The 22,736-nt window shown below is 42.0% G+C and overlaps 1 protein-coding gene and 1 long non-coding RNA gene across 2 annotated transcripts in view; one reads left to right on the top strand and one right to left on the bottom strand.

The window, feature by feature from the left end:
* The window catches only part of LOC144366000 (uncharacterized), a 133,139-nt gene extending 126,586 nt beyond the window's left edge, over nucleotides 1-6,553 (top strand). Inside the window, exon 3 of the long non-coding RNA XR_013424782.1 lies at nucleotides 6,351-6,553. This is a non-coding gene — a long non-coding RNA (uncharacterized LOC144366000). The remainder of the gene's footprint in view (nucleotides 1-6,350) is intronic.
* Nucleotides 5,474-22,510, bottom strand: LOC144365997 (retinoic acid early transcript 1E-like). Its single transcript, XM_078018908.1, has 5 exons — nucleotides 21,943-22,510; nucleotides 7,888-8,151; nucleotides 7,366-7,632; nucleotides 6,324-6,522; nucleotides 5,474-6,085 (listed from the first exon to the last, which is right to left on the bottom strand). Exons 1-4 carry the CDS (start codon nucleotides 22,022-22,024, stop codon nucleotides 6,326-6,328), a joined length of 810 nt encoding a protein of 269 aa, XP_077875034.1. The 5' UTR covers nucleotides 22,025-22,510; the 3' UTR covers nucleotides 5,474-6,085; nucleotides 6,324-6,325.
* Nucleotides 22,511-22,736: the final 226 nt, after the last annotated feature.

Genomic DNA, 22,736 nt, shown 5'->3' with positions numbered 1-22,736 from the left:
TAATCTCTCTGGAATCCAAATCGGCTGCTGTTCTTCCTGAGGAAACACACAAACAGACCCCCGACTCCAGACAATTACTGGGTCAGGACCTTTCCATTGTCCTGTTAGAATATCTTTCCAAAGTACCTTGGACTTATGTACACTTTTTGGACACATATGCCTTTCTGCAGCACTAAGTCCTGATGAATCCAAATTTTAAAAGTTTAGAGTAAAAAGGGTTATTTTAAGTTTATCTTTGGAGAATATATACCCCTTCCCAATTCTGTCTTTTTGCTTTAATAAGTACATTTTAATAGTTTGGTGAGCTCTTTCAACTATGCCTTGTCCCTGTGGATTGTATGGGATTCCTATTATATGAGTAATGCCAAATGATGAGCAAAATTGTTTAAAGGAGGTAGAAGTATAACCAGGGGCATTATCTGTTTTTAACTGTTTTGGAACGCTCACAGTGGCAAAATTTTGTAAGCAATGAGCTATAACATCTTTAGTTTTTTCTCCGGCATGAAGGGAGCCCATCAAAAATCCAGAAGAAGTATCAACTATAACATGCAAATATTTTAATTTTCCAAATTCTGGCAAGTGTGTGACGTCCATCTGCAAAATATGGTTAGATATCAATCCTCTAGGATTGATTCCAAGATTAACTTGTGGTAAAAAGGTCACACAATTTTGACATTGTTTTATTATTTGTCTAGCTTGTTCCTTAATTATTTTAAAACACTTTTGTAAAGTATTAGCATTGACATGGAACCTTTTATGAAAATTTATAGCTTCTTCTAGTGTAGAGAAAATATGTATGTCATGTGTAGTTTTATCTGCTAAATCATTGCCCAAACTAAGGGCTCCAGGCAATCCTGTATGTGTCCTGATATGTCCTATAAAGAATGGATCTTTTCTGTCCCAGATTAGACTTTGTATAGTGGAAAGCAAAGAGAAAACAGTAGAGGAAGGGGAAATCCTACCAGCATCTTCAAGGGATACTATAGCATTAACTATATACTGACTATCAGAAAATAAATTAAATACAGAACCTTTAAACATCACAAAAGCTTGTAATACTGCATTAAGCTCTACCTTTTGAGCTGATTGCTTGGGTACTAAAAATGTAAAAGTTTGATCAGGTGTAACTATTGGTGCTGTACCATTATTTGACCCATCAGTGAATATATTTCGAGCATTCATGATAGGTGTTTTTCTTGTCATTTTTGGAAAAATTACAGGATGCAATGACCAAAAAGACAATAAAGGATTAGATGGTAAGTGGTTATCAAATGAAACATTAGATTTGCACATGATTATTGCTCAAGTATTTAACTCATTAGCTAACTCATCAATTTGATTCATAGTATATGGAGTAATAATTTTATTGGGAGAAATTCCAAACACTCCCTTTGCTGCTTTTATTCCTTTGAGTATTAATTGTCCTACAGCTTCAGGATACCTAGTAAGAATAGTGTTAGGAGAATAAGATAAATGTATCCATAATAATGGAACTTCTTGCCAAAATACTCCTGTAGGAATATTTTTTTGTTGGTAGTACAATAAATAATAAAGGCAAACTTATATCAATTCTATCCAAATGCATATTTTCCATATATGTTTCAATCATTTTTAATGCCTTTCTTGCTTCAGGTGTTAACATTCGGGGTGAATTTGGATCTGATGGACCTTTTAGGATATCAAATAAAGGTCCCAATTCTCCTGTTGGAACACCTAGATAAGGCCTTATCCAATTTATGTCTCCTAATAACTTTTGAAAGTCATTAAGTGATTTGAGTTGATCTACTCGTATTTAAATTTTTGGTGGACGGACCATGGTTGAGGATAATAGAACTCCTAAATAATTAATTGGAAAATTTAATTGTACTTTATCTATTGCTATCTCTAGATTATAATTTTTTAATAAATTTATAAGTGTGGCATAACATTCTAGCAATATGTTTTTATCTTTGTGTGCTAATAATACAACATTCATATAGTGAAATATTTGTAGTTCAGGATTTTGATTTCTAAGTGGCTGGATTACTTTGTTAACATAAATTTGACACATAGTTGGGCTGTTAGCCATCCCTTGAGGGAGTACTTTCCATTCATATCTCTGATCAGGACCTTCATGATTCAGTGCAGGGATAGTAAATGCAAAACATGGACTATCCTCAGGATGAATTGGAATTGAAAAAAAAAACAATCTTTAATATCTATAACTAAAACGTACCAAGTTTTTGGCAAAGCAGACAATTGAGGAATCCCTGATTGAGCAGGTCCCATAATGACCATTTTGTTATTAATGGCTCTTAAATCTTGCAATAATCTCCATTTATCAGATTTCTTTTTGATGACAAAAATGGGAGTATTATGGGGAGATACAGAAGGTTGTATATGTCCTTCCGCTAATTGTTGTTTGACTAGATCATGGGCTACTTGTATCTTTTCTTTAGTCAAGGGCCACTGAGGAACCCATACTGGTCTTTCTGATTTCCATGTAATTTTTATTGTCTCAGTGGCCCTTTATGAAAATCCAACCCATGTCTGTTCCTTGATCTATTTGTATTGGTGCTGCTATACCTTGTTCTTGTTTTTCTAATCTTTTTCCTTTCCTAAAACCTTGTCTAGCCATAATAGTGGGTGCATTTTGATTGATGTTATTTGTTAATATCAAACCTAATTGATCTAAGACATCTCATCCTCATAAATTTACGGGAAGATGATCCAATACATATGGCTGTATAGTTCCTTCACATCTTTCAGGATCCTTCCAATCTAATACCATTGCACTTCTATGGGGATTAGTCTCCGCTCCTAGGCCTCGAAGCGTTTGAGTGGGCTTGTTGTAATGGCCAATGTTTTGGCCATTCTTGAGGAGAGATGATGCTAAGGTCTGCATCTGTATCCAGTAGCCCATTAAATTCATGTCCTTGAATATTTAGTTTAGCATGGGGTGAGAATCTAAATTTAAAGAAAGCATAGCCCAATCTACACCTGTGGAGCCTAATCCCTTGGAACCTCTTTCTATAGAATGACTGGAAAATTTATCATGTAGGCTTGGTATTATTAGTAACTATGCTATTCTATCTCCTGGTGAAATTACTGATATACCCTTTGGAGAACTGGCTATAATTTTTATTTCACCTTCATAATCGGGATCAATTACCCCAGGACTTATCAAAAGTCCTTTTAGAGTAGAAGAGCTGCGTCCCAATAATAAGCCTACTGTTCCTTTGGGAAGAGGTCCTTTTACCCCTGTGGGAATGATTTGAACTCCCATCTCTGGAGTTAGTACTGATCTGGCGGAGGCGCAGATGTCCAACCCTGTGCTCCCTCTAGTTTGTCTGATGAGGGATCTGATGGACAATGTGTCCTGGTCACTACCCTGATGGGGTTGCTGGGTTCCTCCAGTGCTCCGTATATTTGTGGTTTGGGGCCCCGGAGCATTGGGGCCCCCTGTCCATTTTTTGGCAACAGAGCCTGATGCCTTTGTCCACGATATTGTGGATAAACACCTTGTCCTTGTTCGTTTTTTGATAATGGAGTACCCTCTATGGTGGTTTGAGAACAGCATTCATTAGCCCAATGTCTCCCTCTATGGCATCATGGGAATACCCAGTATTCTACTCCTTTGATACCTAGTTTTGTTAAACCCTCCTCCTATGGGGCAATTCCTTTTAAAATGTCCTGTTTGTTGACAATTGTAGCATGTTCTTGGCCTGGTATATAAAGCCTGTTTTACTGCAGCTGCCACAATTTGCCCTTGTTCATTAATGTCTCTGGCATCTAAAGCCTGTTTTACTACAGCTGCCATGACTTGCTCTTGTTCATTAATGTCTCTACATAATTTAATTTATGTGTTTAAATCTTCCTGTTTCCATGGTCTAATGATATCTCTGCACCAACGATTCGCTTGGTCATAAGCCAATTGTTTTATTAGTGGCATTGCTTGTTCTGTATTCCCAAAAATTCTGGTAGCTGTTTGAATAAGCCTATCTACAAATTCAGCGTAAGGTTCATTAGCTCCTTGTATTACCTTAGATAATTGACCTTGTAAACCTTCATGTCCTTGTAAAGTCTTCCATGCCCTAATCGCCTCTGCAGCAATTTGTGCGTATATATCAGGATCATATGCAATTTGTTGCTGCTGATCCTCATAAGGTCCCTTTCCTAACAACATATCTAGATTTCTGTGAGGATAACCAGCTGCTGCATTTCGCCTAGCTGTCTCCTTGCAAAATTCCTCATTGGCAACCTTCCATAACAGGTATTGACCTCCTTTAGCACAGCTTTACACATTTTAGCCCAATCTGCTGGCGTCATGTTCAAGTTGTTAATGGATTCGACCAAGCTTACAGTGAAGGGTGCTTGAGGACCATAGGTTGTTACAGCCTCTTTTAACTCCTTCACTGTTTTGAAATTTAAACCCTGGTAAATTTGCTGCCCTCCTACCTCAAATACAGGGCATGTTAATATTTGAGATCCTGTCTCAGGATCCCAACTATCAACTGCGGGGGTTGGGAGTCTCCTAGCATATGGAGGTGGTGCTGTTGATTGGACACTTATGCCCTCTGGTGATAGAATGCTGTTAGTAGCAGTCTCCTGTAGAGGTGGTGCTGTTGGTTGGACACTTACGCTCTCTGATAGAAAGGTGTTATTAGCAGTCTCCTGTTGTAACTTTTCCCCTGATGGCTTTTTCTGCTCTAAACTTCCTTCCTCTGTCTCACTAGCTTGAAAGACCTTCTCTTTTACTTGAATCTTTTCCTCTTTCTGACTAATTTGAGAGACCTTCTCTTTTACTTGAATCAATATGTCTTCTCCTTCCTCTACCTTTGTCTGAACTGAAGGCTTTGGACTAAGCAAACCAGATATGAATGTCCACAATGGCAATGTGCCAACTGGCAGAGTCCCTGGGCTGTTCTTTTCTATTCTTTTTAAATCTTCACCATCATGGTCCCACTGTGATATATTTAACAACTCCTCCTTAAAAAGCCATGGGCTACATTTTTGTATTGTATCAACGTATGCCCTGACTGTTCTTGATTTTACTGAGATGCCTCCTTCCTCTAACAATTTACTTAACAGTCTTTCGGTTTGTTTTTTACTAATTTCTGATCCCATATTTCTACTATAATACAACCCAACAAGATGACACCAAATAAAACCGAGACAGAATGCAATAAAAATGGAACACCAAAAATTCATTATAGCCTTTCTATCCTCCTGACATGTGCATCCGTCCTTTCTCCCTATCTGTTCCTCAGACGCAAATAGTTTTTCCTCAGATGTGAGCGGTTTTTCTTCCGTCTCACTCATCTCCAGGGACAGGCAACTTAAAACAAAAATGAAGCAAAACAAAAGAGGAAACTTGGAATGGCTACCCATCCTCTCGCCCTGCCCTCAGGGGCAAGCAGTTTACTTACCCTCAGTCGCTCCCCCTGCGAGCCACCAAGTGCCGCAGTCTGTCTGGGCACAATTCAGGAGCCACTTGTCAAAAGAAACGAACTTTATTTTTAGAACTACAAATGCCAAACAAAACAGCTCCTCAGGAAAAAACCCTCAGAGCCCAACTGCCACCACACCGGCTTCCCACAAGCCTCTCACCCCCACACCAGACTCTCCACCTCCCACAATCCTCCTGCTCTTGAGGCCGATTGGCTGGGTTGTGTGGGCGGAGCCAAAGAAGCCCCCAATGAGCAGCTCCGCAGAGGAGCTAATCAGCTAGATGTTGCTGGGGCCGCTGTGAGCCAATCATCAGCTGGCAGCTGGAAGTTTGCTGGCAGCTGGAAGTTTGCTGGGGCCCCTTTGGCTGTGGCTCTCAACATTAAGTATATATAAAATAAGTGTAAACACATAATAAACTTCATTAAACCAGGATTTATACACTTCTAATTAATTTATACACTTCTAATTAATTTTCCTCTATAAATAAGGAAAACATTCACAGTCTTTCCAATTCCACCTAAATGGAGGACAGTTTGTTGGAAAGAATGGCAGAATAAAGACTGTCATCAAAGGACACTTCTTGCCATCACGAGTTGGTCTGATGATGTTGCCTTTCCGTGGTCCACAGAATTCATAGTTGATGATGAAACAGCTTCTACAATATGAAAGAAAATTATTAACCTATGTTATATTATCCTAGAGAGCAAATAACTCCTCAACCAAAGATCTGAAGCCAACACTCACACAGGTTTTCCAGATCTCAGACACTGCCCCAACTCAGGAAGAGACTCCTGTATGCCCTCCCCTCACTGTCCCAAGGCCCTACCAGACTAAGACAGACACTGCTCCCCACTAAAGAAAAAAACAACCACAGAGGACAGAATATTCCTCACCTTTAGTTATGTTTTTTTTTCCTCCAGAAAAAGAAGATGATGATGAAGATAATTATGATTAGGCCACTGGCGACAACTATGATGATTATGGAAACAGATCGGTTACGTGGAGACTGCTTGGTAACTGGGACTGTTGATGTAACTGGGACTGTTGATGTAACTGGGACTGTTGATGTAACTGGGACTGTTGATGTTGTTGCTAAAACAAATAAAAGAGCAAATCACTGTCAGATTTGAAAATATCCATTCTTCAGCACCTGTTATCCCATGCAGCTCATGGGACTGATATATTCACTGACTCATTATGGGACCACTATTCTACCAGGTCCTGGGGGTACACAGATGAACAGAGGTTGTGCCATGTCCTCATGGAGCTCACATTACTATTGAAGGGGACAGCAAATGTCCATCCATTTTGGCATATTTATTGTACTTATGACACTTTGGCGGTTGACACAACTGGTGGTGCTTAATTTTGTCTGAGGGGGTAGGGAAGGCTTCATAAGAAGTTAACACTGAAGCTGGTTGAAGGGTAATTATAACATAGGGAGAAGAGCAGGCCTGAAAGCTTACAGGAGTATATATAACTTGGGAACTAGTTAGCAGACTGTTAATGACTGGATCATTATTTAATGGAGAATAGGAGTTCCTACATAATGAAGGGCACTTAGGAGGTGAGATGGGAAAGAGAGACTGGTGATAAATCCATATGGCTATCACTGACCATCCAGACAGGAAGCCCATCAAGAAATCAGTCAGTCATTCAGCCCAACAAATTTTCCATCACACACACGCTAATATCCTACAGGTAAGTCATTAGGCATTTATTTATTTATTTTTAAATTTTTTAGCTATAGATTGACACAATACCTTTCCTTTATTTATTTATGTAGTGCTGAGGATTGAACCCAGGGCCCCACTCGTGCCAGGCCAGCACTCGACCACTGTGCCACAACTCCAGCCCTCAGAATAAGACCTTTAAAGAGAACTCCCACATCTTTCCCACTCTGCTGAGCTATATCATGACAACTCAGCTCCCTACCTGGCATTTCCTCCAAGTGATCTGAGAATTCCCTGAGCCAGTGAGTGCAATCTCCAATGGAGACCTTCCTTAAATGTTCGCTCACTTCTTTGTCATTCTCCCACTTCTCCCTGATCCCTCGGGCTCTAGGATTAATCACTGTCCACTTCATGTGCATCACATTTAAGCAGAGAGATGGCTGTCCAGCAATGCTGAAATTCCAGAATGAACCAATGTGATTTTCTCCTTCAAGCTGACAAGACATCTTGGCCTGCAGGGTGAGATGACCTGGAATATACAACAAAACCATCATCTCCCACTCTTGATAGATCCATCACCTCCTAATAAGTTGAGCATTTCTCTGCACATTTAGAGGCCTGTATTCTTTCTCCCAGGCCTGCCCTTTCTTCTCCATTAATTGCCACATCCCTCTAAGGCTGGGCCAATATTCAGCTCTTTTACACCCAGAGCCTCCTCCACATGTGCACTCCACCCCTTTCTCTCTCCTGCTCTCTCTGTCTCTTCACCCCATTCCATACTTACCTCTGGCCATCTTTTGTTCCAAGTTTATGTCAAGCAGGATCGTCCTGAGATCTTTTCCTAGTTCTCTCAGTGTTTCAGTCAATTGTTTCCATGTTTCGGTGGCATTCACCTCCTTTACCAGGTGACCCAAAGGTTTGATCTTGTTGCTCTCACAGTCATACTGAAGGAAAGCGGTCTTATCCACTGAGCCCTGCACTTCACACCAGGACTCTCCAGGTCTGGACTGAGATTTGACAGTGAAGTCGAGGCAAAGAGAGTGGGTACCTGTGAGAGAAACATGGATGTGAGGTTCAGGACAGGGAGAAGAGGACCATTAGTTCCCATCCTTCTGTGACTCCCAGACTCCCTCTGAAGGGCCAGGCTGGCAGAGGGAGGAGTCTTCATCCTAAACTTTCTCTAGCTAGATTTTTTATTTGGTGTCACCTTTAACTGAGGTTGTCAGATGCTCTCATGCTATCAGGGACCCCTCACAGGCAGAGTGTAACCAGGAGGATTAATCTGAAAGCACTTTCAGTGATCTCAACCAAGTTCTGGGCACAAAAAATACACGATGGTATTTGTACTCCTCAAAATTAAAAACTAGCTGAACAGACAGTATTTCCAATAGAGTGGAAAAGGAGGCACCAGGGATCACAGGTCAATTCATCATGGTCTTGGTGGCAGGTCATGATGGAGTAGATGCAGGAACATGGCAGCAGAGGGGAGCTTCCACACAGGAGCACAGAACCTAGTCTGGTGTCCTAGGCTGGAGCCCTATGAGCTGATCATCAGATTCCAGGGAACCTCCCCAGCCAAACCACACTCTCTGCTCATTCTTCAGAAGAGATCTCCACTTGTTTGTACCCATAATGGAGCCCCAATCTCCTCCCTGTTCTTAACTAGTTCTTGCTAATAATCATGGACCAGAGTCTTCCAGGCTTCTACCAGCAGCATAGTAGTAGTAGCAAAAGAAGATATACAGCAAAATATACTGGAGACATTCTATTGAGAATAAATCACAGACTAACAGGCAAGAAGGAGTCAGGCATATGCAAATATGCCTTTTCTCCTGTGGCATGGGCTGGCCCCAAATCTACAAAGGTGGACTGAGAACCGGTCAGTTGATATTCAGTGAAGAAAAATGTTGTCAAAGACATGTTTAGCAGGTAATGCAACACAGAATTTCTTTTTAATAGAATGCTCAAACATAGAAAAGGAGATGTTAAAAAATGAAAATTCACTGTGAATACCCCGTCTCTGTAGGGGAAGCAGAGCTTGCTGGAGGTTACTGAGCTCCTTCCTTCTGCCCTTCTTCTACCCACTTCTCCTCCTCATTTTCCTGCCTCCTTGCCATCTGTTTCTTCCCATGTCTATATTTTCTCCCAGCCTCACTCTCCTCGATCACATTAAATCTAATCTTTTCAAATTCTTTCCTCTTAATGATTGGGATCCATTTGCATTAAATACATCACAATGAAAGATTCAATTAATACAGACACAAGTCCTAATGCCCTCAGAATTATTTTTCTTGTTGAGAATAGAGGATGACAAAGATGATGACTTTGAGGTGGATAATGATGAAAATGAACACAAGTAATTCTTTAGAATGTCACTTCAGGTGCTGGGGTAAAGGCAATGGATTATGAAGGCAGTCCCCTCAAGGCAATGGTGGCAGTTTTGAAAATGACATGAAGTGTGGTTCAGCTGGACCCTGGAAGCAGTATCAGGGTTCAACAGAAAGCAGCAAAACTTGCTGCTGCTGAAGATGAAGATTTTGTTAATAAGGAACCTAAACAAAAGCTCTAGTGAGAAAATCTCTGAGACCCAGCAGCTGAAAATGCACAACAGTGACACAAGAACAGGAAAGATGCAAAGCCACCGACACAAAGATCAAGAGGTTAAGAGTCCTCCTTAACACAGGGAAAAACTCCTGAAAAACCAAAGACCTACTTCTGTTGAAGACAGAAAAGCAAAAATGAAAGAAAATACCAAAAAGGTGCTTCTCTTCCCAAAGGGAAAGCCAAGTTCTTCAATTATGTGGAGAGATGTTTTTGGATGATTGATCTGAAGGTAATTCAAGATCTCCGGCACTGGAGGAAGCTTCTTTAAGAAAACAGTTTACCAGTTTGTCAACATTTTCTGTCTTAAATTTAAGAGACATATGATCTAGTAAAATTGAATCAGGCGGGTACAGAAAATTTGAACAGATCAATTTAGGAACCAAATTCCTCAAGAAGACTCCTAAAGCACAGGAAGTAAAATCAAGAATCAATAAAAAGGATGGTATCAAACTGAAAAGCTTCTTCTTAACAAAGGAAACAATCAAGTATGTGAAGAGAGAGCCTAAAAAATGGGAGAAAATCTTTGCTGTCTGCTTCTCAGATAGAGCATCTACTCTAGGACATTCAAAGAGCTCACAAAACTTAACACCAAAAAACTAAATATCCTAATCAAAATGGGCAAAGGACCTGAACAGACACTTCATAGAAGAAGCAATACAAATGGTCAAAACCTATATACAAATTGGTGCAACCACTTTGGAAAGCAGGGTGGAGATTCCTCAGAAAACTTAGAATGGAACCACCAATTGACCCCTCTATCCCACTCCTCGTTCTATACCCAAAAGACTGAAAGCAGCATACTACAGTGCTGTACTCATGTTCTTTTGCTCAAAATGTACCCTTTCTGTCTATTGGTGTGTGCCACCATGCCTGGCTTTATCTGGCTTTCATATGGAGAAAAGTAATTGCTCAGTTTTCAAAGAGGAAACCTCTCATCCTGCTGACTCACTCACTGGGTATCACAGAGGAATACGGGTCCACAAAGGTCCTGCATGTGAAGGCTCCTAGTACTGGCAGCATTGCTGTCCCCAGCTGCACACACAGAGACCTCTGGAGTGAATACAGCCCTGATGCAGGCAGCTTTGCCCTAGCCAATCCAGTGGGGAAGGTGGGTGAGATTCTTTCTGTGTCATACAAATCTAGTTTGGCTTCTTTGGCTGAAGCTAAGAAGCACCTTCATGGCAGCCATGACTACCCCATAACTGGTGGATCCAAAGTTAGAAGTTCTGGAAGGAAGCATGTCCATTTCAAATACCTGAGCAAGGAAGAATTGTTGACTTTTGTTTTTGTTTTGTTCTGTGTTCTTTTGTTTTTAAAGAGAGAGAGAGAGAGAGAGAGAGAGAGAGAGAGAGAGAGAGAGAGAGAGAGAGAGAGTTTTTAAATATTTATTCTTTAGTTTTCAGCAGATACAACATCTTTATTTGTATGTGGTGCTGAGGATTGAACCCAGCGTATGAGCATGCTACCGTTTGAGCCATATCCCCAGCCCATCTTTTGTTTTTACTCATTATTTTTTCATACATTTATCTAGTTTTATTCATTTTAAAATTTTAATTAGTTTTTTCTCTTTTTTTTTTGAATCCTCCTTTCTCCTTTCTTCTTCTCTCCTCTTCTCTGAACTTTTATATTTTCATTTTTTGCTATAGGGAGGATTGAACCAGTCCATTGAACAGGAATGCAATAATCCAGGCTAAAGAGGAAGCAGGCATAGATCAGTGTTGAGAGCCATGCAGGTCAGAATGACGCCTGGCATTTGCCAGAGGGAATGTTTGAAAGGTGATGCCAGCGAACCATTGAGATGATGATTGGAGTTAAGCTATATATAATTGCTGTGATGCTGGATTGATTGTATTGTATATTTGACCTTTACTTTGGGCAATGGGGTGGCTCTTGCTGCCTGGGGCGCCCGCTGATTTGGAGTTCTAGCAGGGATTCCTGGAGGATTCGCATTGGTTGGGGAAGTTCCTGAGGAGGGATTTCCGGTTGGTGTGGTGTGTGCCTGGAAGAGCAGCGTGGGTTACTTTCGGGAGAGGTTCCCGGGAAGCATGTGTGGAGTGTGCTGGTGGAGTTTGGAAATAAAGTTTGTTCCTGCTTGAGTGGCTCGTGATTTGTGCCCAGCAAGACTGTGGTAGATCAGGGTTGAGTAAGAAATGAGAGATATAGTAAAATAATGAATATTTTATTTCTAAGCCAAATGAACAGTAGGAAAGATATGTAGTTAATATAGGATTTTTAATAATCTTCTTTCTTTCCTTCCTTCCTTCCTTCTTTCTCCTTATTTCTTCTTTCTTCCCTTCTCCCTTTTAAAAAATTATATTTTTCTATTAATTTGAGTCTCGTGGACATTTAACTTTGTAGTGTATTTTCTATTATCTCTGCCTCTTTCTTCTCTACAGTTATTTGTGCTGTAGATACTTTTAGTATGTTTTACACACACACACACACACACACACACACAATGTGGTTTGCTTTTAATTGTTGTTACTGGTGGTTGTTCTCTCCTCTCAAAGTGGTGCTGAATTGAACAAAGCATTTTGAATGCATTGGGTGTGTGTGCTCTGCTGCTGTGCTATACCCTCAACCTATTTGAGAGAATACCATCCATGACCTAATCCTGCTCAAACTTTGGTAGATATCTCACCCTAAAGAAGAGGGGAGAATAGGAGAGACAAAAAGCTCCTAGCTGATGACTCGGCCCCAAGTAGGCACAGGTAGGTGGTGGAGGCATGAGGACCCACGATGGACATTCACCCTTAGCAACACCAGAGAGAAATAACACAACTGTTGTGGCCATGCCATCTGTGAGGGTCCCTGGCAGAGGTTGCTCTCAAACTTTTTCAGAAGGCACAGTGCTGACAAGTCTGGAGGAGTGCCCTAGAGAGCACACCTCATATACCCTCCTACCTGAAGTAGCAGAGGGATCCCACATGTGAGTTCTACAGCAAATGTGGGTCTCTCAGGTTCTGACATAGTACTCAGAGTATCAAACCCTACCAAACACAGCCTAAGAAAGCACAAGGAATTAACAATGCAGATTCCGTTTGGAATTAACTCAATACTACATGGAAAACCAATATCCGAAAGCACATCATCAAAAGAAAGCTGCTTAATAAGAAGACCCCCATATAAAAGTGGAAGAGAGAGCCATCCCAACAGATGTACACAGCTCAACATAGAAAAACAGGCAATGCCAAAAAACAAGACTGCTCGCTCATATGCACAAATGCCCCAGTGATCAAATTCAAAGATATTGAAGTGGATGAAATGGGGACAAGAATTAGAAAGATTGTTAAAAAGGCAATAACTTCAAAGGAGATACAAATAAATAGCTGAATGAATTAAGGAAAACGATGAAGAATAGGAAAGAGCATTTCAATAAAAATATGGAAATTCTGAAAAAGAACCAGGCAGAAATCTTGAAAATGAAAAAAGTAATGTAAAGAAATTTTTCAATTAAAAAGCTCAATGAGTCAAACTAAAAACTCAGTTGAGCTGGGCACAGTGGTGCCTGTAAACCCAGGAGTTAGGGAGGCTGAGATAGGAGGATTGTGAGTTCAAAGCCATCAATAAGGGGCACTAAGCAACTCAGTGAACCTTGTCTCTAAATAAAATACAAAAATGGGCACAGATGTGGCTTAATGGTCAAGTGCCCCGAGGTTCAATCCCTGGTACCAAATAACAGTGACAAGAAAACCACCTCAGTTGAATGCCTCAGCAAGAGACTAGATCAAGAAGAAGAAAGAATATTAGGGTTTGAAGACAAGGTCTATGAAATTGGCACATTTAAATCATAAGAACAAAAAATAAATAGGAAGTGTTTTAGCCAGCTTGTTTGCTGATGTGACTAAAGGACTTAACCAGCACAGTTGGTAGAGGAGGAAGAGTTTATTTAAGGGCTCATGGTTTCAGAGGTCTCGATCCACAGATAGGAGGCTCCATTCTTTGGGGCTCAAGGTGAGGCTGAATATCATGGCAGAAGAGTGTGGCAGAGGGATGCAGGGAGTGAGGTCTCCACTTGCTAGATATGAATATATACCCAAAGCCACACCCTATTCCCATGTCCTCTGGCCATAGCCCACCACCTCAGTTACCACTCAGTTAATCCCTCTTAGGGACTAAATCACTGATTGGATTAAGACTCTCACAACCCAATCATTTCTCCTCTGAACCTTCTTGCATTGTCTCAAACATGAGCTTCTGGGGGACACCTCACATCCAAACCATAACAAGAAGAGAATGTACAAGATCTCTGGGACAACAGTAAAAGACCCAGGATTTGAATCATAGGTTTAGAAGAGGGATTCAAGCTACAGACTAATGGCATGAGAAAACCTATTCTGTGAAATAACATAAAATATCTCAAATCTTGTGACTGATGTGGACATCCAGGTACTGGAGGCATTTGAACCTCAAATACACACCATCTGGGAAGAATCTCTCCATGATGTATTATAGTTAAACTGTAGAAAGCACAAAACAAAGAGACAATGTTAACAGCTGCAAGAGGGAAGTGCCAAATCACTCACAAAGGCAAAGCTAGGAGAATAACAGCAGATTTCTCAGAAGAAACTCTAAAGGCCAAGAAGGCATGGAAGGATATATTTCAAACCTTGGAAGAAAATAACTGCCAACCTGAATTACAATATCTGGAAAAGTTATCTTTCATAATTAAAGGCAAAATAAAGCCTTGCAAGGTAAGTCTACATTAGAAGATTTATGAACACTAAACTAGGATTGCAGAAGGTAGTCAGAGGAATTCTACACCCAAATGAAGAAGGATTTGAGCAACATACACTGTCCTTTGCTGGACACCATAGGAAGTACTATTTCAAAGTTTCTATTCATTTATTTTTTTTCCAGTTTCAACATTTAGATTATGCAAAATTTCTTTGGATTATCTTATTTTTATACTCTGTTTCAGCAGTTGCAGCTATAAAACTTAAATACTGATATAAAAATTTGTGTGAAATGGGAAATGAAGATGTCAGTGTACAATCTGATTCCTGGTTGGGGAAATTGGATGATGCCCAACAGATACACATGTCTTGTTAGTAAAATTACTTATTTAAGAAAAAAATAAACATGTTGGTTTTTCTTTCAACTTGGGTATATGATTTTCTTAATTGACTCTCATATTGCTACAGCATAAATATTTATTATTTAGCCCTAATTACCTCATATACAGAATTTCTAGATATTTCTTTTATTTTAGAGGTGCATTGACAAATTTACTATGGCACAAAGGGTTCCATAAACTGGAGGCATCTGTCCTAGGGATTGTGAAAGGCCCCAGTTCTGTTCTCCAGTCTTGCACAGGCTAAAGGTTAGACTCACTGCTACCTGTTATTTCACACAAATGCAACCCCAGCATCTGCCCACATATCTGTTCTTTCTTTAAACCACCCCTGCTGACTGACTCCCAACCTGACCCTCCCCAAATCCAGGCTGATTAGGGAAGTCTCCAGCTTTCTCTCCAACAAAATTATCCTGACCTTGTGGCTGTATTTGATATAGTCTGGGCCTCCCCATGACTTTGTGTCACCCCTAATCTGTCATTAATCATGTCAGGGAGCCATGCTGTCATTTTCAAAGAGAAGGACAAGGTTTCCATCCATCCAGCCATGGACCAATCAGCACAGCTGTTCCAGTCTGGACTGAGTCATGTTGAGGCTGTACTAAAGACAGTGAGCACATAGGAGTTGGTCAGGGGAGGCTGGATGGGGAGAAAAGAATCCTTTAGCCCCCTGCCCCTGTGAATCCAGAAGGAACCCATTAGGGTTGGCTGGTAGAGCAGGAGCCTCATTCTCAAGCTCTACATTTTGGACAACCATTTGGCAAAAACATGTTTTGGAGAGCTGTTACAATGAGCAAAAACCTGGACTGGGTATGGGGCATGCTGCTGAAGAACAAGCGTCTCTCCTCCAGGTACCTATTGTACACTACCTAAACACAAAGTTAACTTTCAGCAGACAAGGAACAGCCAAAGCATCCTGGGAAATGTGGTAAGTGAACAGTAGGCTCAGGTGGTCAGAGGGCTCCTGAAGGAGAAGTTGGAAATTGGCAATGAGTAGGACACAGGGAAGTAAGATTGTAGGGAGATTCTAGAACCAAGGCTCTATTTCCAGAATATCCAGAGAGTGAGAGAGTTTCTGGGAAAGGAGTCCAACCTTGAGTGATAGGAGACAAGATTCAGCTCATGGTCTGCAGGATTATTGGCAGAGGAACAGGGTATAAGAGAGGCAAAAGTCAGAACACATTTTTTTTTTAATTCACAGGCAGTAAAAACAGCAAGCTGTATTTGTCCCCTGGCCAAAACTTCATTCTACCTCGACTGGCCAGTGGAGGACATGTAGCACATATCATCAAACTGAGGGAATGAAAAAAGTATCAAATTTAGCTATTTTTTAATGCGGAGCATCATAATAAAAAATTTAGGAAGAAGTTTTGTCAATTGCAGAATCCACTTCAGTTTTGTGTATTGTTTCTCAGTTTTACTATAGTTGTACCTGAAAATATTGTTAGTGTTTCAGATATCTAAAATTTTTGGTTTTGATTTTTTTGAACTGGATATTGAACCACTGAGTCACATCCCCAGCTTTTAAAAAATATTTTATTTAGAGACAGGGTCTCCCTGAGCTGCCTGGGACTTTGCTAAATTGCTGAGGCTGGCTTTGAACTCCCAATCTTCCTGCCTCAGCCTCCCAAGCTGCTGGGATTACAGGCCTGTGCCACTGTGCCCTGCTGAGTTGAAAGTCTTCATCTGAGATGAAGGCCTCTTCCTCATGTTTTCTGGAAAGTTGAATGTCTCCCTCCACTATCTGATTTCTGCGCTGTATCCATATTGTTCTGGTCTCCTCTGGCTCCAAATTCCTGCTTCCGCCGAACACTAGTTTTTCCCTTGTTTCACTGTCCTCGCCTCTCCATTCTCTATAATCCAGAAACCCAAGTAGAACCCTGGGGATCTCTTTAATTTGGCTTTGTCACGTAGTCACTAAACAACACAATAAGAGAAAACATGAAGCTATCCTGAAGATTTTAGTGTACATACACACACAATACAAACCATAAACAATATTCATTTGGCATGGGAATCTCCCACATTTCCACAAATGAGGAGAAAAATTCTATCAGAATCTGATCGAATCTCTTTCTCATCCCTGCACCCACCTTAGTTCATCCACCAACTTTTACCTGATGGCTATTACTACAGCAACCTTCTAGGTAGTCTCTCACTTAATTGGACTGTGACTTTTATTTTAAGAAGCAGAGTCAGGGCAAGCTTTTTTGAGATATTTGCATACCATCTGATGTTCACAAACATAAAACTGGTCCTTTTACAATGTTCAATTCAGTATGTTCTTGGGTATATTCACAGAGTTGTGCATCTGGTTTTGCTACCTAATTCGACAACATTTTTATCATTACAAGAAACTGAGGCCAAATCTCTAATGGAACTCACATTTTCACCCCCTCCCTGTAGCACCTGGCAACCAGTAATCTACTTTGTCTCAATGCTTTTGTCTATTCTAGACATTTCATATAAATGGAATCATACAATAAGTTGGTTTTGTGATTGACTTCCTTCACTTAGTGAAACTGTGACTTTGATTTGTATTTTCCAAATACTAATGATATTAAATATCTTTTCATGTGATTATTAATGACTAATGTATCCTCTTTGGAGAAATGTCTAGATCTTTTGTGTATTGGGTAATTTATCTTGTTGACTTTTAAAAGACTTCATATATATTCTGGATACAAGTTTCTCAGCAGATCTATGATTTAATAAAGAATAATAAAATTATGGAATTTAAAATAAAGAATTATGAAATTATGGCATTTGCCTGTAAATGGATGAAAAATGGAGAATATCCTGCTAAGTGAAGATTCAGAGAGACAAGGGTCAAATGTTTTCCCTCATATGTGGAATATAGAGAGAAATAAGGGAAAGGAGATGGTGAGGAGGGTCAGGTATCAAAACAATACAGGAAAGATCAGTGGAGTATAAGGAGATAGGAAGGGAGCGGGGACAGGAAAGGGAGGAAATTCAGAATTAAGTTAACACAATCATGTTATATGCATGTATAAATGTAACACAAGGAACTTCTCTTTTATGTGTTTGGAAAACATCAACCATGGATGGTAAATGGGTGAGTATGGGGAGGTTCAATGGAGTGGGAGTGGGGGAAGGGGGGAAAATAGGGACCAAATTGGAGTGGGTCAGATTCCCTGCAGGTGTGATTGTGTTGGGATGAATCCAGCTACCATGTATAACTAAAATGCCCTAAGAAAAATTAAAAAGAAAGGATTTTGAAATTTACAGAGATATGTAAGTTTAACCTGCTTTAAACATTATATAAAGTCTGCTCTCAAGGTCACCAGCATTGTTTATAAGTTCATTGGTGATGATTGCTAAAGGCTGGGGTCTATGGTAGAAGTTGGATTTCAGAACTGGGGTCCCAGTAGTAAAGGAGAATAAAAATGCTGATAACATAGACTCCAAATAGGCAAAGAACAGGTGGAAGAAAAGTGTGTGTAATGGTGCAGACAGTGAAAATGGAGGAAGTCAGCCAGGGACCTGACACTCAGGGAGCTAAACCCGGGGTTGAGAGATCACAGGGAACCTCATGGCAAAGTACCTGGGCAGGCAACTCAGACTCTGCCTGATTTCAAGAGGTGAAGCAAACCCAAGGATGGATAATCAGGCGGCTGAGTGTTGATATCCACCCAAAGTCTGGTTATTGGCTCAGTTTCCAGACCTGGGCCATGTCTCAGAGCCTGAAATCATTCCTAGGAGGAGAGACCTGGCTCCTATCAGGAGGGACCCTTCAGCTCCAGAGCCAGTTCAGTGTCCCTTTTCAGCCTGTCCCACAAAGCCATATGCCCATTCACATGGGACTGGGGGGGGGAGAGAGAGAGAGAGAGAGAGAGAGAGAGAGAGAGCGAGCATTCATTCACCCTGGAGACAGTGTGAGCTGACCTCATGTCCAGGCATCTGAAGCATCACCATGGCCCCATGGTACTGACAAAGGTGCATGTGGGGCCAGGAAAGAATGAACCTGTCCCAGGTTCTGCTCATAGGGGTCATTTCAAATTCCCTGAATTTGTAATAGAAATGAACAATCATGGGCTTGGTGGGTCACATGTGGAGTTAGAGCTACCCAAGTAGGGAAGGCCAAGGAATCTTCTGACACTGTCTCCCCCATTTCCCAGATACTATATTTAAATAATATCTCATCCTAGAGAACTCATGGAGACTTGTACCAATCTAAAACCTTGAAAGACACATGTAGTTCAACTTTATCCTTTCCAATGTTATTTCCAGCCTGGGCCCTGGAATTTTCTGTAAAGGGCTTACTATTACGTATTTAGGCTTTGCAGTCCTTGTTACAACCACTCAACTCTGCTCTTGTAGCTCAAAAGCAGCCATTCTAACATACACTCCTACCAATCTTGTATATGTTTTCTTTTCCCCTCTCCTGCCCCTGTACATCCTCACTGGCTTTAATTGTGATTTTGTACTTGATGCTTGCCATTCTAGTTGGAGATAAAATCATTGTGTAGTTTTTCATATATTTCCTGCTCATCTGTGCTTTTTTTTTGAGAAACATATTTATTTCATTTGCCCATTTATTGGCTGGGTTATTTGGAAGTCATATATTTCATGTACTTGGGAAATTAGGAATGAAACTACCATATGATCCAGTTATCCCATTCGTTGGTATTTATCCAAAAGAATTAATCGAGTATACAATAGAGATAAAGGAATATCTATGTTTATAGCAGCACAATTGACCATAGCCAAATCAGTGACCCAGCCTAATTTTCTGTCAACAGACAAATGGGTAAAGTAAATGTATATATACACCATGGACTTTTATTCTGCCCTAAGGAAGAACAAAATCATATTGTTTGAGAAAAATGGATGGAACTGAAGAGGACCATGTTAAGTGAAATAAACCAGACTCAGAAAGCTAGGGTTCATACATTTTCTCTCATATGTAGAGACCAAAGAGAAAAAAGGAAACAACAACAACAACAACAACAACAAATATCATGAAAATAGAAAGGAGACCAAAAGGGTAGAGAAATAGGATGAAGGGTTGGGAGGAAGGGAGGAAAGGAGGAAAGGGATCCTACTCAGGATTGCTTTATCTATTCTGGTTCTTTTACTCTTCCAGATGAAGTTTATGTCTGTCCCCAATCCAGTTTTATGAAGGCTGTCATTCGTATTTCAATGGGGGATTTCATCAAGTGTAGATCCCTTTTGCAAAATTGGCCATTTTGACAATATTAGTTCTGCCTATTCATCTTCTAAGGTCTTCCATCAACCCTGAGTCTGGTGTATGCAGCCTACCACTGAGCTACATCCCTGTTCCTATTATGTATAATTACAATGCACTAATAAAAAATATATGGGCTTGGGATACAGCTTACTTAGTAGCATGCTTGCTTCGTATGTACAAGGCCCTGGGTTCAATCCCCAGCAACACACACACACACACACACACACACACACACACACACACAATTTAAAGAAAATTCTATTTTTTTACATTACTCTTGTTATTTGTCAAAAATACAAATGCATCTCAGATGTACTTTATGACAAATGAATAATTCTCTAGTAGAAGAATTTGCCATCCTTTAGTTAATTGTTTTCTTACTGATTGGAATAGGAATATTTCAAATGTAAGAAATCCTTTTGTGATATTTATCATTTTAATTTAATTCCCTATTTTTATTGGTGCATTATAGTTGTACATAATGGTCGCATTTGTTGTTACATATTTGTAAACACACAATATAGCAACAGAATTTGGCCAATATAATTCCCGTGTATTTCCACTTTCTCTCCTCTTCTTCATCCCAGGAGCAGTGCAGGATCCTGGCAGCTGTCAGAGCCCAAGTCCGAGGCCCCGCCCCCAGCAGCACCCAATTCCCGCGTCTGGCTGTAGCTCCCTCTATTTGTCACCATCCTCCCTCCCCCGCCCTCCACAGGGCAAGCCCTCCTGGTGCCTGGGCTCTGGTGTCTCAGCTGAATTATTGTTCAGATCACTGTGGTGGCGCAATCTCCACTTCCTGCATGGAGATGGCACTGGGGACCTACTCCCACTGATCTCCCTTTGATTTTCATGAGATACCTCCCCCCACCTTTCTTTCCCTTGAAAAGAAAATTCTAAAAAGTAGATATCCCATGAACTTGGAAGGGACTGGGCCTGCCACTATGACTCAGGACGACTTGTGATAGAGACTTCTGTGCTGGGCAAAGGGGCCTCCAGGAGTTCAGGGCAATTCCTCCCTGGAAACGCACAACACCTCTCCTGGAGTCCAGAAGTGAATGCCACCCGCAGCGGGAAAACGCACACCCTTTCACAGTGGCTCTTTCGTGCTCCTGGGCCTCTAGAGATGCTCTAGCCCCTCTCCCCCTCCAAGGAGTGAAGACAGAAGTGGCATCTGGGACCTGCACCAAGCCTTCTTGCTCTCTACTGCCATCTCGCTCCCTCCCATTCTCCTGTCTTTACCCTTTCCTCTCTCTTTGGCTCCCTGGTCTAACTTGGTCTGTGGCTCCCTCCGCAGGTGCAGGGACAAGCCCCTGGAGCAGGACAGGCACCTGAGGGGCAGAGCCCGCAGGGGAGGTCTGGGGACTGAGAAGGGGACAAAGGGGTCCCTGTAAGTTCTACTCCTCAACTCACCCGCTGGCGCCCTCCAAAGAAAGTAAGGTGGGAGCAGAGCCTGAACGCTAAGAATGAGAGTAGTTGAGACTACACCTACCATCCTTAAGAAGCCCAGGAGCAGGGCAGGGCCCTGGCAGCTGTCTGAGCCTTTTAAATCCGAGGCCCCGCCCCCAGCAGCGCCAAATTCCCGCGTTTGGCTGTAGCTCCACCTATTTGTCACCATCCTCCCTCCCCCGCCCTCCAAACGCACGCCCTCCTGCTGCCCGGGGCCCGATGTCCCAGCGGAATCATCTGAACATCCTTCAGATTAAGATGGTGGCACTGGGGACCTACACTAAGCCATCTCGCTCTCTTCTGCCATCTCGCTCCCTCGCATCCTCCTGCCCTTACTTTTTTGTTTGTTTTCCGCTCCCTGGACTATCTCGGTCCCGCCGCTCCCACCGCAGCTGCAAGATCTAGAACCTGCTGCGATGAAGTGGGACCCAGAGCCCGCAGGAGAAGTCTGGGGAATAAGGTGGGGACGGCGGTGTCCCCACAAGTTCGATCCCGCAACTCACCGTCTGGCACTGCCCAAAGAAAGTCAGGCTGGAGTAGAGCCTCGATTATAAGAATCAGAGTAGCGCAGACTACACCTGCCATGGTTAAGGAGCTCTTGATCGCTGTGGGACCTTGGCCGCCGTGAGAGCTTTTAAAGTCCCGGGGCCCGCCCCCCAGCAATGCCCGCCTCCTGCGTTGGGACGTACTAACCTCCGCCTACCCTTCTTCGCCTCCCCGGCTCCCTCCAGCGGCCCAGGACACAGTAATGTTTCAGAATCGCTGCTGTGGATGTATCTGGTGCACGTTCCGCTTCCTTGGTGACACTGGGGACCTATACCAAGCTATCTCGCTCCCTCCCATCTGCCGGCCCTAACTTTTTCTTCTCTTTTCCGCTCCCTGGGCTACCTTGGTCCCTTGGCTCCAACAGAAGGCTCAGAGTGGAGAACCTGCTGTGGAGACGTGGACCAGAGGGACAAAGCCCTCAGGGAAAGTCTGGGGAGTGAGGAGAGGATGGAGGTGTCCCCATATGTTGGATCCCTCAACTCACCGGCCCGCATAGACCAAAGAAATTAAGGCGGGATCAAAGCCTGGATGATATGAATGAGAATAGCGGGTTCTGCACCTGCCATCCTTAAGGAGCTCTGGAGCGCTGCTGTACCTGGGCAGCGATCAGAGCCTTCAACCCGACACCCGCCCCCACCCCCACCGGTGGCACCCTGCCTCCAGCATCTGGCCATAGTTTCGCCCCCTCGAATTCCCCCGCCCGGTCACCGTGTCCTTACAGAATCTTCGTTCGGATCGCCTCTGTGGCTGG

Source organism: Ictidomys tridecemlineatus, chromosome 8, assembly GCF_052094955.1.
Source record: "Ictidomys tridecemlineatus isolate mIctTri1 chromosome 8, mIctTri1.hap1, whole genome shotgun sequence".
Lineage (NCBI taxonomy): Eukaryota > Metazoa > Chordata > Mammalia > Rodentia > Sciuridae > Ictidomys > Ictidomys tridecemlineatus.
The sequence above is the reverse complement of the archived record's forward strand: the minus strand, read 5'-3'. Positions and strand labels throughout refer to the sequence as shown.